Source organism: Egretta garzetta, unplaced genomic scaffold (genome assembly GCF_000687185.1).
Source record: "Egretta garzetta isolate BGI_Z169 unplaced genomic scaffold, ASM68718v1 scaffold179, whole genome shotgun sequence".
NCBI lineage: Eukaryota > Metazoa > Chordata > Aves > Pelecaniformes > Ardeidae > Egretta > Egretta garzetta.
The window spans coordinates 2,558,687-2,578,293 of record NW_009270001.1 but is presented as its reverse complement, the minus strand read 5'-3'; the positions used below and the strand labels follow the sequence as shown (position 1 = coordinate 2,578,293).

Below are 19,607 nucleotides of genomic sequence, written 5' to 3'. Positions count from 1 at the left end.
CATAACAGAATGACCCACAGTGTGGGAAGGGGTAGGACACACAAGTAACGAATGACTATGACAGCAATTGTCATATTAGCACCATGTGCATCTGTGACCAGCAACAGAGAAGGGGTTTGGAGGGGGGCAGAAGAGAAAAACGGGATCTGGTAAAGTTAAGGACAAAGACCATAAACAGAAGGAGGAGGGCTGGTGCCCGCTGCTGAGCACATGTGCACTAGAGCTTCTCTGCTGCAATCAATTGCTGCTCTGCAGTCCCCTCGCCTCCTGCTTCAGCTGCACCTTCCCTGTCACTGTACCTGGGGTACAATCTCAAACCCACACCAAGCCATAGCCTGCGACTATGGGGATGGGGACAAGGAAAATGGGAAGAAAAGAGACTCCACCTAAACCCTATGGTCTCACAGTGGAGCAATGACATCTTCACCACACAGTTGCTACCTCAGTCAATTCCCTTCCTCCTCTGCGCATCCGTTCACACAACGATTCAAATTTAACATGTTATTTCTACCTATCCCTTAAAAGTAACTACGCTTTCACACCTGTATGTGAGTCTAAAACATCCATCAATTACCAAGGCTTGCTACCACCTGTAGATTGACCACTTAACATTTCTCAAACTTAATTTGGGAAGGGAAATCAATAAAAAAAGGTCATCTCCCAAAACAATATTAATGCCGTGGTATGAATTACAGGAAATTAAGTCGATATTATATTGTTAATTGTCAGTCAGAAGCAGCTATTTCAGAAGATTAGATTGATTTCACTGGAAGAACCGTTGATATTCCCTGCCTAGACAGTTGTGAAAAATAGTATTGTGCTGACATAACCCACTGAGGGGAATGAAGAGGATAAAAATATCCTGCATCAGCATACCAGGGACTTTAAAACATAAAAGTTAACTAGAAGCAAGACAAAACCTCAACAAAACAAACAAATTAGTGTTTGTTACTGTCAGAGCTGCAACCCACCATATCGTATTGTTGCCCAAAAAGTGGATTCGTGGCCTGGTGTGCAGTAAGTCAATTGTCACACACTCAGGAGTAACCTTGCTTATTTATTTCACTTCTGCGCAGAGATGGGTGCTAGGGGGTAACTCCACAAAGCTAGCATGCCTCGGTTAACTCACAGCAGCATTTTATATACTCAGAGCAACAGTTATCAGTTATTTTTGCAATCACAATCACTTTCATTTCTTATTGGTTATGTATATATAGTCTTGCATTCATTTAAAGCTACAGTATCCTTTCTTTGTACTATGCATGTTCTGTAAGGAAGGGTCTTCACCTGGGCAAGAGTCCTTTGACCTGGGAGTGTGATTTTTAGTATTATAATGAGGGTAGTTCAGTTAAGCATACATGGACCTTGGACTTGCTTGCCAAGTTTCAGATGTTTTCAAAACATGTTGATTAGTTGTCCTTTCCAGGCCTACTTGCTCCAGGATCTTCATTTTCTAAGAATGCTAACTACATTTTTCTGATGACAGATGACTAAGTGTTCTCAGTATTGCTTATCAAACTGTTCTAAACTTCTGAGTTAGCCTTCAACAATATTACACTCTCTTTGTTTGAGATGCAGTAAAAATTTCTTGCAAACACAGAAATAAAAAACAGTCCTACTGAAACAGTGTAACTGTTACTGATTAGCACTTGCCAGCCAACACAGATGAGCATTTCAGAAAGCATACATAGCTACAGTCTATCCCTCTCCCACTCTTCATAAATTGCCTTAAATGTTAGCTGAGCTTGCAGAGAGACAATATGCTCAGTAACCTCTCAAGATCACCATTTTCTTCTTCTCCATCAAAAGACTTGGTTGAAGCGGTGACAGCTATCTGGGCTAGCAGCTAGCCAAAAAGTAAAACTGAATGAGAGTGAGATTTGCTCTCCCTGAAAACAGCAGAGAGGCTGTGAAGTAGGGAGTTACTGCTTTGTCTCCCTGTCAATCAAGTAACAAAACATATTCCATGAAGGCAGCAGCAAATGGAAAGTAGCATTGGAGCTGGCTTCTAACTAACTGCTATAGCTGAAGCCACCACAATTGCTGCGGAGATCAACACAGGACAGGAGTCAAGGGGAAACAGAAAGAAAAGGTGCCATATAAGACAAGAACAGCATCAAAAGAAGGCTTGAGGTAAGGGAAACATCTGTAGTTGTGGAAGACAAGCAGATCTCCCACAACATAAGTTACTGAAGCCAAAACTAGCAAGTTGGGGCGGGGCAGGGGAGGAGGGAAGGAGGACTGGGGTATTTATACAAATATCAACAGTTCAGTCAACCACAGTCAGCAGCTCAAGAAAACCCTAAGTGATGCAAAAATCTTTATTTCAGGATTTAAATCTCATTCTCCAAATACTATCAAAGCTCAAGATGAGACCTGATATGAGAATACACAAGATGTACCTACTGCATGGCGCTTTTGCAGTTCTCTGAAGCAGCCAGTAGCAGTCACTGTCAGAGAAAAAGCTAAAAGGACTGTAGATACAACAATTCCTGTTAAAATGAGCATTTGGTCAAACAAGTACTGGAAGCCCATGAACTGCCCAAAACATTTCTGAGGCAGCTGGGCCAGTCATGCTGCAGCTGAAGGTGCATTTAACAATGAAACATGCAAAGAATTAAACCCATAGCTGATGCAGCCGTAGCTGAATCTGTGAGAATTGGTTCTGAGTGAAGGAATTCTACCTTTGAGTCTTTGCTTGCAGTCAGAGGGTTGCAGAGTAGAGCAGAGCTTTTCCAGGTGCTCGCTCTCTGCACAGTGCATGACAAAGAAGAGCCTCCAAAGCATGTTGCTGGATAAGGTTCCGTAAGGCATCTCGGACATGAATAACCAGACTCCCAACCTGTTGGATTTGAAGAGGCAGACAGAAACAGTTTCACCCTGATAAATCCCAACATTTGAAAAGGAGACATATGCCCACGTCTCTGCCACATAGCAGAGTTAGGAATGTGAGTATCTGCCTTAGCATCTCAAATTCTGAATTAACCTTATCCTGAACTGACCAAGTCCCCAGAGTTGCTGCTGGAATACAGGGCATAATTCCTCCCTATCTGAATACCACCAGTACGCTGAAAAATGCTGCACATTGCAGTCTTGTTTGAAACATTAAGTATTTAAAGCTACTGCAATTCCCAGTTTCAAATATCTAACTGCCCCAAGATTAAGGCAGTATCAATCACATGAACAGCCTACCTTTTTGCCTTCAGGACATGTAGCACAGCTCTAAAAAACAGCTCATCAAACTCCAGTTGCAATTTTTCCACAGAGTAGGGATGCATTACAGATCCATATGGTTTATTGGTGCTAACATATTGGGCCCAGTGGTCACTCACGTGACAAACTGTCATCCTACACAGCAGAACAAACAAGTCGAAGAAGGATCATTAAGAATGTCATGTAAAACACAGACACATGCAACCAGATCAGTCTAGTCACAAGAGACACATTCAACCCTTTGTCCTCTGGTCTCCAGAGATTTCCATATAAATAGTATTACCCTCCCCTCTTCAGACAAGGTTAGTCTAAAATTCCTGTGTTATCCTTCCTTGGTTTTGCAAGCAAACAACGCAAAATGTTCTGTTACACCAAATTAGTTTGTGCATGAACTTTGGAGTCCTAACATAATCCTACATTATGAAATGGCAGTATATGCAAAAAGCTCACACAGGAATAATTATACTGAGAAAATTACTGCTCTAATAACACAAAGAAAAGCACAGATTTTGTTTCTGATTTAACTGTATCTCCCTTGAAAACACACTCATAGGAGCTACATAAAGCGACTGCTACAGATTTAAAAATGAAGAGCAACTCTCAGGTTTCAACTACATTTTCTTACTGCAACAATATGCTCCTCGAAATCAAATTAAAAACCCTAAAACAATTCTGGATAACAACAGAAAGCAAGCAGTAACACTGGTTATAAATAGGGGTGATTCGAGAAACTGGTTTTGGATGTCAGTGTCTTTCTAAGACAAACCTAAGCACATCCCTGATGAAAGGCAGCCTGGTGCTCCACAGCTCACCTGGTTCCTTTGTAGCCACAGAATTTAGACTCTGCAGTTCCCCACTTCAGAGGCATCTTTATAGACAAGGATACTAGGATTTCAGATTCCCAGATCAGGTAACCCTAAACTGACCAACTCTCAGAACAAAAGCTACACAAGAACTGGTTGAGGGGGGATCTGTTTTACATTTTGGGGGGTTGGTTGCAGGTTTTGTGGGCAGGTTGCTTGGGGGTTTTTTGGCAGCTCTGAATTTTAAACCAAACTGTGTGAAAAAGATTTAATCGTATCACAGAGAACATATTCTCTTACTTGATCAGCTGACCAATTCGCTTCACAAACTGTCGGTATCGTGCTCTGTTAAATGTTTCTAACCCCACGGACAGAAGTTCCACTAACGAGTTTGCAAAAGCAAAAATCTTCATCATCTCCTGGGGAGTTGTTTTTTCAGGAAAATAAGCACCTAAGACCAAGACAGAAAAAAGCAAGTCTCAAAAGAGTATGTGAATTCTGGATTTTCTAAGGAACTTAACAAGCACTTAACGGAAGAGTTCACCATATAGCTGGCAAACAGTTCATTGTGAGTTACAGTGAACTGAAATTTGTTTTGTTTCTGATATGGACAACAAATACATCTTAAGTACAAATAATCTATACAGGTCATAAGACATCTAGCAAGCAATTATCTTCATGTACTTGTCCAGATATTTAACAGTATAAAGAATGATCAAATAAATGGGAGGAAAAAAGTTACAGTAACATTACGGCTGAGTGGCAAGGAGGGAAAATTAGTTCTGGAAGTGCATCTGTGAGTATAAACACTAAGCAGATTGAAACTAAGGGAAAGGACTAATGTTTTGCTTGCTAGCATTGCTGTAAGTTTTTAAGTTATTCCATACACTTCAATCTTATTTAGTCTGTGAGCTGTTCCACAAGTTATTACTTCACTCAGAGACTCTCATAACGCAGTATCATTCTTGACAGTTTTAGTCAATAATACAATTAGCGTAAGCAGAATGAAGAATAACTCTTTAGCAGGTGATTTACCTCCAGACTTAAACCCAAGGAACTGCTGAAAGAGTTCATGAAATGGAAACTGTGACAACAGAGAAATCAGGTCATCTTCCGTAAGGAGAATCCAGCTTGTTTCAGGATCTTCATCCTATACATAAATTCAAACAGTCCCTTTTAGTAGCTTTCCAACAAAATACATGGTATAAGGGCTTCATTATCTTATCAATTACAGTTTGCTTCTAAGAATAAAGTACAAGTGAACTCTGCTTTACACATACACAACCTCCTAATCTCCTCTTCTGTGTGTTTCTACAGAAAAGCCGTTACCACCTAGGAAACAGAACTAGAAGCAACACTATGCTAGTCCCATGCAGCTTCTGAAGGGAAACACCTATTCAAACATATGTCTTCTTCCATGCAATACTTCCAATAAATTTAATTGCTATCTGTTAATACTCATTCCTGGGAACTCCACTATCTGTCACAGAGATATGACAGAGCTAAGGAGAGTAAAAGAGATCTAAATTTCAAATTATGCTTTTTAACTGAACAACAGTAAGTTTTTCTTCCTCCATTTCACAAAAATCAATACAACAATCCTAAACAAAAGCACAAATGAAAAAAAGAGCTGTACCTCTTCTCCTCCCTCATCTACCAGGGTCCAGTTTCCAGATTCCTTTCCAGATGAAGAGGAACTTTTCCTTTCACTTGGTTTCATATGACACATGAAGTCCACCCGATTTCTAATTTAAGGTAAAAAAAAAAAATCAAGTTTACAAAAATTAGAAAATTAAAAATTCTGAATTTAGTCATCTTTTGGTTAAAAACAGATATTCACAAACATAAAAACAAGAAATTAACAAGTACTTCAAATATCCTGATGTCCTACAAGATTTGCACTAATCTGTTGTATTTTTGAAGTGATCTTCCAAGCAATATTCTGAACAATGTAAATGGCTATCAGCCCTGTAGAGCAAGCACATTTAAGCATGCAAGAAATAACACTATTCTTTTCCATGTGTAAGAAGAGTCCTTAAAAAAAAAAAGTCATTATTTCAGAAGAGGTACTCTGTCACAGTGAATAGGCTGAGCGCAGGCCAGTTCTACCATACAATTTCCATAGTGGTGTTGGCTGGACACCACCTCAACGCTAGTAAGGCTGGTCTTAGGTACCCTGAGCTACCACAACAAAAGACCTTCCAAGCAAGAGTTGCCTCAAAGCAAGCCAGCTCCAGTTCCATGTAATAGACCACCTTAAGTCTGGAATATTAGTTCTCAGACTGTACCCTACAGAACCCTAGTCATTCAGGGATATAGCAGCAGGTTAAACAAACATGCAGAAAGGTTGTATAAGAAGTTGAAGTCATAACATCCAACTTCCTTCTAACTAGAAATGTTCCAGCAGAACTCTGCACACAGTGCCACAGAACTCCAGCCACAATATCACCCTCCTGATCTCCTCGAACTTACACTCCGGTAACATGAACATATTACAGGTTAAATACAAGTTTTAAGATACTGCTTTCACAAACCAAGTTCAGAATTCAAACTTGTTCCTGACATGCAGCAGCTGCAACAGACACATGTCAGCTCTTTAACAGAAAGTACAGCCATTATGGAGGCTCTGCGTTCTTGTATCAATAGCTGAGCGTGCCACTCCAGGCGCAGTGGATTAGTCCTCCTTGTTCAAAACACAAGCATCAAAACGCACTGACAATACGCATGCCCTCAGGACACACTTGTTTCCCCAAGCAGCTCTAGGCAGGAACTGTAAAAACAAAATCCCATAAAATAATAGCCTCCAATAAATACAACTCCCACTTAACTCAGGGTCAGACTATCAAGATCACAGCGACAACCCTAAATACCAGCAGTTTGATTCTTTCAGTTTAAAATTTGGGTGCGGGGAGGCAAGTTATAGATTTTACCTGAAGCGTATAATAGTTTTCACAAACGATTGATTTCATTAACTATCTTCTCCAAGCACCTTCTATTTCTTCTAGATAATAAAAGGATGAAAAAAAGAAGCAGCACAACCAGCATATACACCAACTTAACAAACCCTTTACTCAAGGGCCTCTGTTGCAGAGAGTATAATAAACAGGCCATCATGCAAGGCAAGAACTTTGTTTCAGAAGTCACAGCAACAAAACATGCAGCTACGTCATTCGTCACAAGCTATTTGACAGCTGAAAGCAAGCTGCATCATTCTGTGCACAGTAGGAGAATGTACTGCCAAGAATGTATTTGAAGATGAATGAGTAAAAAGAGTTTGAATTAAACTATGAGGCTCTTATTTGTGCCTACTTTTATGACTTTGCCTGCAATGAACTTCCAGGGTTTTACAAGTGGATCTTGTGCCATGTTTTCTACTCTTAAATAACCAGAACATATTTATTAAATTGTATTCATAAAATCATATTCATACTTACTTGACAGGAGACATAAGCAAGGCAAGAGATTGCATGAAATGAAAAACACCTGATGGGTTATCCAAGACCTTGATCTGAAATTAAATGCAAAAACCTAAGTAATAAAGGGCAAATTAATTTTATCAGAGAAATTCAAATTCTGAGTTTCACATTTTTCACTTTTTATTCAGACTAAAAAGTATCCATAAAAGATAGTACCCACATCTTGGAGAAAATTATTACTATGGCAAAATTTGGGAGTTGTCCAAAAGAAGTACTTATAGAAATTAAAGGAAGGAAAAAAAAACCTAAAACATCAAAAGCTCCACAAAAAGACAACTTCTCGCTTTGTTTCACATGTACTTCTGGGCACCAGGGGGAATTGGGACATTGACCACAGGGGAATTTAGGATCCTACCATGTCAGGTTAACCATTGGACTCAATGACCTTAAGGGTCACTTCCAACCTAAATGATTCTATGATTCTATTCTATCCTTTTATTTTCATTGCTTGCCTGTCCTCTGTTAGTGTAATTGCAATCCTCTTCCTACAGCTAGATTTCCAACAACCTCCCTTCTTGTAAAGAACATTTTTGCTTCTCCAAGAACACCCTGGTGCCTTTGGATATCTACACTCCCTCTGATCTATACAAAGTGAACCCTTTCCATTACCCTTGAAATTACCTAACTAAAACTTGCTAGAGAAACCAGTCTCATTTCAACATGCAGGGTATAAAAATCTGTTCTTCCTCATCCCTTATACATCACACAGCTGCCTCCAATTTCACTTGTCTCATACAGGGGCTGCTTCAAGTCTAAATATTCCTTCCTTTTCTTGAAGAGCACTCCCAGAACCTGCTGTTGCATGAGGTCTTCTGAGGCACACTGCAAGTCCTTGACTCCCTTTCATGGAGTCTCTCTAGCCAAGAATGAGAAGTGTGTTCCCTTATTAACCTACTCGTGCCTGGACTAATATGATTGAACACAACCCTTGACAAGTCCCTTACTGTTACCATGATTCCACAAACATGGAAACACACAGCAGTCATGAGGGATTGACTAGGTATGAGACACTTTCCTACCCACCACACTCCCACTCCAACTTTCTGACAATAAAGAATTAAACATTCACACCTGAATGAACGGAACAGCCCATTCACTGATCCCAGCTGGACACCGAAGGATGTGGTTGAAGAGGAAGAGATGGTCACCTGGACAACCAATTCTTTGCAACACTGACACCTAAAGGGAAGTACATTGGAATCTTGTAAACAATTTCAAGGTTTATCCCTTTGTAGTCTTACTAACTAGAGTAATAAGTCTTTTTTTTTCATTTCTCTTCCCTTGCTTTCTAACAAACCTCAATTTTCAGAGCAAGTGCCAGGAGAACAATATTTAAAAGTCTGCTTGCTTGGCTTATGAGCCACAAACCGGTTTTTTTTGGTGTAGAAAAACTAATTACTTCACAATTGCATTAAAAACTAATTTATTTAGAAATCACTAAGAGCAGATGTTCCTCAAAAATTACAAGTCTGAATAGTTTTACTTTCAAAATAAGTAAGAGATAATGAATAGTGAGTATTAAGCCCACTTTGAGCAGTGTTGGCTGCTCAGGTTGCACTCCTCATTAATGCGGCTGACCTCCACTGACTTCATCAGACAAGGGAATTCATTCTAATTATTCACTAACAGATTCATCAAGTAGAACAAACCCCCCAAAAATAATTGCATGTGGGACAGTGAGAGAAATACTTTCAGAAATTACTCCCGAATTCATCCCATGTGTTGGATCAAACAGCCATATCCATGCTTACTCCCTCACCAGTCTCTGCAGCCACATGAGAAGGTCACTCTGAAACTGAGGATCTTCGATAACTCTGCGAGTGAAACTGAAAAGGACGCTGATACACTCCTTCAAGTGGCCCAAGTCTGAAGAAAGATTTTCTGACTGCTTTGAAACTGTAAATTAAAACCAGAATTAAGGAGCTTTGGCGAGCAGCTCTGAGAGTATTAGCATAAATAGTGGTTTTGCAGCTATATAGAAAACTTGCTCTCCCTACAGAGATATTTCAAGGCAGCTGCTTGCTATGTCTGACAGAGAAGAATAGTTATCTACAGTACTTAATTTAATCTTATAATTAAGCACTGGACACTAATTACAAGAAGATTATACTATGGTTTCTCTCATAAAAGGCCTTCCCTCAACATAAACTTTGTAAGAACCACCATTTATTATGCATATAAACTATCTGGGAGGTGGGAGGCAAAGGGAGGAGGACTAGGAAGGATAAATATCCAGGGCAGAAAGGGGAGGAATACTTTAGCTAAAAGATGACTTTGGCACAAAACCAAATAAGTAGCACACTTAGGATGAAAACCAAAAAGATCTTGAAGTATTAGAACTGTGCGATCTCAAAAGGCCTTCCAAGAAGAAATAAAGCAGGAAAAATATCCAGCTTGTTTTAGAATCATGCATAATCAGTTGGGAAAAGGGGCTGTATTGTATGTTGCCTTGACAACAAAAAATTGGAGTCCAGGTATCCCATCCCACCCGGTGTTCCTCTACAGTAATCAGTGGCAGTATGCAGCTTAGACAGAAGAAGGTACTCCTGCATTCAGCTTCCACTCTCCAGGTGAATAAGTTAAGAGAATTGGAGTTTTTCCTGTGAGAAAAAAAAGTTTCATTGATCCCTACATAAGACCAGCAGGTTTTAGTGTCAGAGGAGAAACACTCCAGTATACAAATTCCGCCACAAGGCTCGAAAATTGCATGGGAACAAGGTGCTGGGCACCCTAAGCAGCACGGGGAGCAGTCTAGACCACCAACACACCATGTTCTTGCTGCTGAAGAGCCACTGATCTCAGCAGGGATGAGCTGCTGAGCAACCTGTAGACGTATGACTCCACTTGCAACCGGGACAACACTGAAGTGTAGGAGTGCAGTGCCAGTGTCTGATGCACGTGCTCTGCTTTGGCTTCAAACAGCTTTTTGAGTTCCCCCAACACACTTTCATTCATCTCCACTGTCTGGTAGCGGTGGTGACCTGTCACTTTGCATTGATCTGCACAGACACCCTGAAAAGAAAGCAATTATTTTATTTAAGTGACTTTGTCATTTTGTTGGGTCAAGCATGCTTACAGAAATTAACCTCAATACAACCCTCCCCTCAAAAGTGTTCATAAAAGGGGCCACTTCACAGGTCGACACAACATAGATGTCGGAACATCCTACATGCTTTTTAGAGCTGCTGATTACTAAAGATGCATATCCCTGACTTCTGAAAAAGTGATTCTATAAACCCTCAATAACTCAGATCTAGAAATAGACATGACTTGTCTGTATCACTGACAGATGTGAACAAAACCAGGTCTCTACTCCCTCTCAGTTTATAGATTTCCATAAATACTTGGACCTGTTATTTTAAAGCCAAAATACCTACTGAAACAAGATAGATATTTTTCTAAGCTCTCAGAACTGAATATTTATAGCAATTCCTCACTACACTTTTGAAGTTTTCAGAAATGAACTGTACTCTAACTTCTTCCCAAACCGTACTTAAAATCTGAGGGCAGTCTTCCTCTGCCCTATCTCTAATTCTTCAGCACAAGAAAACCACTATACATAACATTCCTATTATTCATTTATGCAACTAGGAAACATGCTTCTATAACAGCATTTTGACAGCTCAGTTTGAAAGTATCCCTGTTTCCTAAGTTAGTAGAACAAGCATTTTAAATTAGCATGAAGACAACAATTATTCTGCATATACAATAAATACACAGTGCATAGGAAGAGAATAAAGCAAGCAGAAAGCTTAGCCAACTGTATGATGATGAGTGGGGATGTAAGAGTAAAGCTAAAATTACTTTCAGTGTAGAAAGTGATCAACACAAAACTGACAGTCCAGTGAGGTTCAGCGATAGAGGTTGTTATTCCCTGGTAAAAAGGAAAATATTAAAATCTGTTCAGTGGATGTCTCTCAATGCCTCAACTCTGAAGAAGCACACAGGAGAGGCGCTGCACTCAGAGAAGCAACAGTAAAAGCCACCACATACATAGGTACTTAGCACCCTTGGACAATTTTGATGATGTGTTGGCTACAAACAGCATCAGAGCACCAGAACAATATCACTCACTCCCACTGTGATGTCCAGCTCCGAGAACATGTTACACAGAATGAGTTTGGGGTGCATGCACCAGAGAGCTCCCCAGACTCCTTTGGTTTGCAGATAGAAATGCTACAGAGCACCATGACCACCCTGGAAGCAGCTAAAACCACAGCACCACTTATGGAGCTATAGTTACTGAAAGTGGATGGGCTTCACAATCCCTGTGCTTTGAGCAATGGGGTTGCCCACGAGCATGACTCAAGCTCCTCTGCAGCTGCTGCCTCCGACAGCAGGACAGTCAGGAATGACATCAATGAAAACTGCCACCACAGGCAGCAGGCCAGATGGGACACCACCACTACAGCCATGCTGAAGTCCTGCTCCACCATGTGTCCCCTGCATCTACCTGACATACTGTGGCACAAACTTCACCCAACACTACCAGCAGAAGTGGCTGTACACGGGCTCACTCTGACTGACTACAAACATGAGTCTGACTCCAAGAGAGATCACCAACAGAGACCCTGCTACCCTACACTTGCCAGAGCTTAAAAACCAAACAATAAACTGTCTTAAATTGCAACAGGATGATACTTTGAAGTACTGGCGATCAGTGGAGAGCGAGCAAAGAAAAGGCTGCCATCTCTTCTAGAGTAAGACAGCTTAAATACAGTAAACTTGACAGCAAGTAAAACTAATATCTAGAATCACATCCAAATAGTTTAGCTTCAAAAGCAGTTTCAGCAACAGCACCTGCACAGTTTTCTGTTCTTCTTTAAAGGTCCATAATCTCCCCTTAATATTTTGGCAGTCTGTCGTCATAGCCTGCAGCTCTGCCTCAGCCAGCAACAGCTGCTTCCTGCAGCGCATGTAGTTCAGGAGCAGTTCATAAAATTCGTGCCTGTCCTGATGAGCAACGCTTTCAAATTCCTCTGCATAGGAGTCAACATTCTCCAACCACGAACACGGCTCAAAAATTTTCAGCTGTTCTCTGGTAAACGGCACCAGTTCTGGTTCATTTGGGAGCTCTGGATACAGCCTTTCGTTGTGCAGCAGCGGTTTAACTGCTATTACAGTTGGTCTCTCAAAGGACAATTCAGCCGTCAAGTTTGGATAAACTGATTTCAACCCCGAACACTGAATACGTGTTTTGGATTTCTCAGAGAGCTGTGAGACACTAAGAGGGAGCTTCTCCGAAGAACAGGCAAGATGTTTTTTAGCATCTTGTACGTTTTCAGTTCCTTTGTCCCATACAAAGTCCACTGCTGTCTGAGAGCCAGCAGCACTGGAATGAAAGGTACTACTCGATAAATCAGAGTTTCTTGATCCGCTAGCAACTGCCTCCACAGGGCTGTGAGGTTTGCCCAACTTGCTTTTTCCGCTCTTCTCAACATCCCCCCCACATTCCTCGTGGGAAGGATCAGCTTTGAACTCTTCTGCATCTGTGGGAGGCCCTAGAGTCACTGCCAAAGAACCTTCATTGGCTGAAGATAAATTACTCTGGGGGATGTTGCACACATCATTTATACTTTTTCCATCCCCTACTTCATCGCTGAGACGAATTTCTGTAAATTCTCCAAGATGTTCTGCTTGCACTTGACTGGCTTGAGAAGACACTTCTGCCACAGGAGGGAGGAAGACATCATCAGACTCTTGCACCTGGGACTCCTCACTACTGTTTTTCTTTTTTTCCTAGGGGGGAAAAAAAAAAAAAAAAAACAAAAAACCACAAACCAAAAAACACATAGCGTCACTTCCAAGTGAATCTCTTGCCCTCGCAACCCAAATCCCACCATCACCAAAACTAGTATTTGTCAACATCACAACTCCAAAAGCCCCTTCTAACACATTAATTTTCATAATATTATAGGTAAAAACAAATGTACAAAACTGTTCCTTGTTCTTTAGCTGCCCTTTGAAGACTGTCTATCAGTGTTTATGTTCTTGGTCAGTTCTTGAACGATGCTTCAACTTTTCTACATAAAAAGCTGTAGGTATCACAGGACAGACTGTTTCATTAACATATACAATAATCAAAGTAACAGGACCCTGGCCTCTAGATAGAGTCACTAGGTTTCACCGAATTACAAAAAAAAGTCACTCTGTGATTCATCTTAAGTTTTACAGAAAAATTTTAGTCAATGGAAAATTATTTTCAAAAAAGTACTTTCAGAACAAAGGAAGTCTGGAATACACACCCTGATTACATTCTAAAGACATCGGAACATCTGTACAATTTCTGAAATATGTATTTTCAGTAGGTATTACACACTAGAGATATAGAAGAACTTAGCAATGACATTAAAATTGTAAACCAATTGCCCATTTTTAAATTAAGATCAGTTTGTGGGTAAGTAGTTCCCATAAACCTAGTCTAAAGTGTAGATTAGCTTTCCTTCCCAAAGCAGAGCAAAGCAAATAATGTTGCGCAGGAAGTCAACAAAGTTTTTGTCAATTTGTAAATCATTTGCTGATTTGTAAACCAAAAAAATTGGCAAAGTGTTTTGCCAATTTGTAAATTGTTTGCGTACACCTACCAGTTTGTTAGAAGTGAAACTGAGAAGAGTTAGGTTACAGTGCTCCAGTTTTAGAAAACCCAGATAATAAAACAAAAAACACAAAATGAAAATAGGAAAAGGTCTCAACACTCCTCCATGACTGGGGAAAAGATGACAGTTTTGAAAATCTGCTGACAGCATCACATAGACTTTCACTAAATATCTGACATGACTTTGCCTTACAAGAGGGCATACAAGAAAACAGCTCAAATCAATGCCCTAGTTAAACTCTACCTCAAGCCTAACTTTACATCGAGCATATGCTCACAGCTCCTTTGCAACATGGCAATGCACTGGCTTTGTTTTCAGGCTGTGTTTCCCAGTACATTAAAAGATTCTGATCTTCTTATCACTTCTGATCACAAAACACTTCAGAGACATTCCAAAGCTTGCTAAAGCTACAGGTGAGGTTAAAAATAGATCAGCCCAATTCTTTAAACTAGGACATGTAGTTATAATAAACACCTCCTGACAGTTAATTCAAAGTCAGTCATTTCCACAGGACACTGTATCACTAGATCCTATTTTTGACAGTGTACTGATCCACAGACTTTACAAACATACCCTGGTCCTTTCCCTTCTACAATCTCAAGGTTCCCTCTCGCAGTCTTCATACAGAAGAAACGCCCTTTATCTTTGAGTAGCATCCTGAATTTCTCCCCAACATAACTCTTCGATAAAAGTTTCTTTAAAATGTATGAAGTGCCTTTCAGTTCTCAGTTTCAAAGGTAAAAAATGTCCCATAATCATTAGCAGGGATTTCATCTGAGAAAGGATGAGAGAAATCAGGTCCTGAATTAACATGAAAGCAAAACCTGCTGTTCTCTCTTCTGAGGGCTTAGCCTTTAAGTCAAAGACAACAGTTGCTCATTAGCCTTGTCCCGTGCCTAATCATTCTCCTCTCCTAGCATGTCAGTGAATGACACCCCAGGCTCTAAGGACACCTACTATTTTTCAGGAAACATCTCTGGGAGAGCCACCCACCAAGATGCGCACAGACACACAGGCTCATCTTCACCTGTTCTAGGTCCACTGGTTTTACCACCTCACCTTGTCTGAGTCAGTCTGGTGTTACTGGTGATGGACAAGCTTAACTTTGGGGCTACTATTTTCAGAAAGCCCTGGGCTCCATTCCACTACTTGGCAGCTCTGCAGCTGAGCCAGCCATTCTCCCAGCTCACAAGAATGTCAGCTTTTCCAAGGATTATGGCTTTTTCTGAGGCATGGGAACAGCAAAGTCCTTAATGTGACTGGGCCCCAAACCGCATTCTCAAACACACCTGCGTATTAACAGAGCTGGGCATAATAACAGCAACAAAAATATCAGGAATGGGCCATGTGTAACACTGAAGGATTCTGGATGTTCACATGTGACATCGCCAGTGAATTGTTTCACAGTGAATTACACCTGGAAGGGACGACCAAAGACAGCAGCAGCTGCTGGAGTCACGGTACACATGTCATTAGTGAACCACCAGCGTCATCTGTGACTCACTCCTTTCCTGCAGGGAACTGATTCTCTTAGGCAGCAGTCTTTAGAGTTAACTGCCTTGCACGTGCTATGGGGCTGAATCAAAACAACAACAATGACGCACTCACTCTTCTGGGATTGCTCTCCCCTCCCATCTTTACTTGCCTTGAGCTCAGGAATCACAGCCACAGTTGATACCTGGATCTAACCCCTGTTTTACAAAGCAGCAGTCAATTAATCCGTTCATTTGTTTTCAGACGGCTTTGCCAGCCATGACTTCAATGCCTTTGCTCTAAGTGGTGCAGTTTACAACACGTAGAGGTTAGGCAATTCAGGGAAACATTTCCATTTTGACCCAACTCTGAGGCGAGATATTTCAGCTCAGATCAGTTCCACAAACCACTGCAATTCTGCATAGCACAGCTGCAAGGAAAGCAAAGCCTTCGGAAAGCTGTGGGTACCAACACCACGAGCAAGGAACACGCTCACCACAGGATTAAAGCCTAGGAGTTGTGATACTTAACAGCTGCAGTACCAACCAATGAATAAGAAACACTGTCGTCTGCACTACACGGCCTCACGTTTTGAGCATTTCAAAGGCAAACCTATATATATATGAGATGCAGTAAGGCTGTAAGGCTGTCACCCCATACGACACTAAAACACTGCTAAATGCTGATAAGCTCAACCGCTCTACGGCTTCACCACAGAGGCAACTCCGGCTGGCTTCACCATGAAGAGCTGCTTGAGAAGGCTGTACGCCCGAAGCATAAAAAGCTGATTTACACCCACTTCACAGCATAAGGCCTATCACGCCCTTCACCTGGCTCCCAATTACTCCAAGTCCTCTCACACCGCTTCGGACAGGCACCGACATTCGTAAGCCTTTTTATAAAAACACACACACACCCCCCTCCCCGACCTCACTGTTTTCAGCAGAGGAGGACAAACAAACGCGGATGTCTAAGCACCGCCCCGAGCAGGCCTCCCTGCCGCCGCTTTAAAAACAAACAAACAAACAAAAAAACAAACCCCGAGCAACCCCAAACAGGAGCCAAAGCCCCTGACCCCAGGCTCTCCTATAAGGATCTGTGGGGAGGCCAGGCTCTCCTATAAGGATGTGTGGGGAGGCCAGTCTCCTCCATAGGGCCTGGGAGGAGGCCAGGCTCTCCTATAAGGACATGGGAGGAGGCCAGGCTCTTCCATAGGGCCTGGGAGGAGGCCAGGCTCTCTTATAAGGATCTGTGGGGAAGCCAGGCTCCTCCATAGGGCCTGGGAGGAGGCCAGGCTCTCCTATAAGGATCTGTGAGGAGGCCAGTCTCCTCCATAGGGCCTGGGAGGAGGCCAGGCTCTCCTATAAGGATCTGTGGGGAGGCCAGGCTCTCCTATAAGGATGTGTGGGGAGGCCAGTCTCCTCCATAGGGCCTGGGAGGAGGCCAGGCTCTCCTATAAGGACATGGGAGGAGGCCAGGCTCTTCCATAGGGCCTGGGAGGAGGCCAGGCTCTCTTATAAGGATCTGTGGGGAAGCCAGGCTCCTCCATAGGGCCTGGGAGGAGGCCAGGCTCTCCTATAAGGATCTGTGAGGAGGCCAGTCTCCTCCATAGGGCCTGGGAGGAGGCCAGGCTCTCCTATAAGGATCTGTGGGGAGGCCAGGCTCTCCTATAAGGATGTGTGGGGAGGCCAGTCTCCTCCATAGGGCCTGGGAGGAGGCCAGGCTCTCCTATAAGGACATGGGAGGAGGCCAGGCTCTTCCATAGGGCCTGGGAGGAGGCCAGGCTCTCTTATAAGGATCTGTGGGGAAGCCAGGCTCCTCCATAGGGCCTGGGAGGAGGCCAGGCTCTCCTATAAGGATCTGTGAGGAGGCCAGTCTCCTCCATAGGGCCTGGGAGGAGGCCAGGCTCTCCTATAAGGATCTGTGGGGAGGCCAGGCTCTCCTATAAGGATGTGTGGGGAGGCCAGTCTCCTCCATAGGGCCTGGGAGGAGGCCAGGCTCTCCTATAAGGACATGGGAGGAGGCCAGGCTCTTCCATAGGGCCTGGGAGGAGGCCAGGCTCTCTTATAAGGATCTGTGGGGAAGCCAGGCTCCTCCATAGGGCCTGGGAGGAGGCCAGGCTCTCCTATAAGGATGTGTGGGGAGGCCAGTCTCCTCCATAGGGCCTGGGAGGAGGCCAGGCTCTCCTATAAGGATCTGTGAGGAGGCCAGTCTCCTCCATAGGGCCTGGGAGGAGGCCAGGCTCTCCTATAAGGATGTGTGGGGAGGCCAGTCTCCTCCATAGGGCCTGGGAGGAGGCCAGGCTCTCCTATAAGGACATGGGAGGAGGCCAGGCTCTTCCATAGGGCCTGGGAGGAGGCCAGGCTCTCTTATAAGGATCTGTGGGGAAGCCAGGCTCCTCCATAGGGCCTGGGAGGAGGCCAGGCTCTCCTATAAGGATCTGTGAGGAGGCCAGTCTCCTCCATAGGGCCTGGGAGGAGGCCAGGCTCTCCTATAAGGATCTGTGAGGAGGCCAGTCTCCTCCATAGGGCCTGGGAGGAGGCCAGGCTCTCCTATAAGGATCTGTGGGGAGGCCAGGCTCTCCTATAAGGATCTGTGAGGAGGCCAGTCTCCTCCATAGGGCCTGGGAGGAGGCCAGGCTCTCCTATAAGGATGTGTGGGGAGGCCAGTCTCCTCCATACGGCCTGGGAGGAGGCCAGGCTCTCCTATAAGGAGCTGCGGGGAAGCAAGGCCACTGCTAGAGGCAATGCAGTGTGAGAAGCCAAGCCTCTGCTATGGAGGATGGAGAGCGTGAGGTTTCTTCTAACTGCGCCATGCCAGGACCTGGAAGTGCCATTGGACTGGGGCAGCCTGTCCTGCAGCGCCTCAGGCACCTCCAGCCACAGCAGGGCTGCTGGCTCAGCCTCCGGGGGCCCAGCACCACTGCCCCTTCTGACCCCTGCCCCAGCACCCAGCTGTCCTCAAATGTCATGGATGGAGTGAGGGGGAGAGGCAAAAACATAGTTTATTGATACAAAATGGTGCATTAAAGTTCAATGGCAAATGCAACAGCGGTTTATAAGATTTGATGACAAGGTACGCTTGGTTATTTACTGCACAGAGGACAGGGTCAGACAAAACTGCCAGGGAGACCCTCCCATTGAGTCATGAGGTTCAGAAAAGATCCCCTTGCCTTCTAAATCCCTTCCTCAGAGAGGAGTCTGGGTGCAGCTGGATCCAATCCTAGTCCCAGGCTTGGTCTGTGGTTTATGTCTAAAGGATTATATACGCACAATCAATCCTTTATGTCACTTAGCTAAGGTTTCAGAGTTAGCATGCTGTTTGCCACTCACCGAGAATCTGTTGCTGCAAGGAATCTCTCAACCTCGAGGAGCGACCCTGAGAGGCGTCCCTGCTCAAGGGGAGATCCTGGCATGCAGCCCACTGCTGTGCAGGAGAGCTCCAAGGGCTCTGGGGCTGCTCACTATTGGAGGGGTTAAGGTGACTGGCTCGTAGTCATGTTTGGATACCCACCACAGATTTTAGTTCCTTCATTGTGCTTAGGTGGGCACATTGCCCTTGGCTATTGTGGTGTTACCTGTCTTCCCCCACATCCATGTTGAGCTGCATGCATCCATCGCAACCAGATGCACCCATCATGACCACCACTGGTGGTTATCTTTTGAGCAGGGTCACAGGAAGAATGTGGGGCTGGGAGGGAACACACAGTCACGCCAGGGAGCCATGGCTGGATCAGAAGCGACTTCTCCCAGACCCCAGACAGATGAGACCCTGCAGAGCTCAGGCCTACCACGCAGAAGACCTCATAGTGGAGGAGTTAATGATCTTGAACAGGCAACGTCCCCTCTGTTGGACGTTGTACTTAGGGCTGGAGAAGCCCGTATGTTATAATTGTAATTTAAAATATCTAAGGGAAAGGTAAACTTGGGTCAAGGTGGGGATGCGTTAATCCTGACTGGGAGCTTGCTGCACCTTGAGGAGCCAGCAATCCCCTTGGCAGGCGCGGGGCTCTGCTGCACAAGCCCCCTGGCCGCAAGAAGAGCTGG

The 19,607-nt window shown here is 43.6% G+C and overlaps 1 protein-coding gene across 1 annotated transcript in view; it reads right to left on the bottom strand.

The window, feature by feature from the left end:
* The window catches only part of EPG5 (ectopic P-granules autophagy protein 5 homolog), a 64,035-nt gene that overhangs the window by 41,574 nt on the left and 2,854 nt on the right, over positions 1-19,607 (bottom strand). The window contains exons 3-12 of the mRNA XM_035903095.1: positions 12,293-13,231; positions 10,261-10,504; positions 9,252-9,388; positions 8,564-8,671; positions 7,451-7,524; positions 5,653-5,761; positions 5,052-5,166; positions 4,317-4,467; positions 3,193-3,348; positions 2,685-2,842 (exon numbers count right to left, since the gene is read on the bottom strand). Of these exons, the coding sequence (XP_035758988.1) occupies positions 2,685-2,842; positions 3,193-3,348; positions 4,317-4,467; positions 5,052-5,166; positions 5,653-5,761; positions 7,451-7,524; positions 8,564-8,671; positions 9,252-9,388; positions 10,261-10,504; positions 12,293-13,231 (2,191 nt within the window). The remainder of the gene's footprint in view (positions 1-2,684; positions 2,843-3,192; positions 3,349-4,316; positions 4,468-5,051; positions 5,167-5,652; positions 5,762-7,450; positions 7,525-8,563; positions 8,672-9,251; positions 9,389-10,260; positions 10,505-12,292; positions 13,232-19,607) is intronic.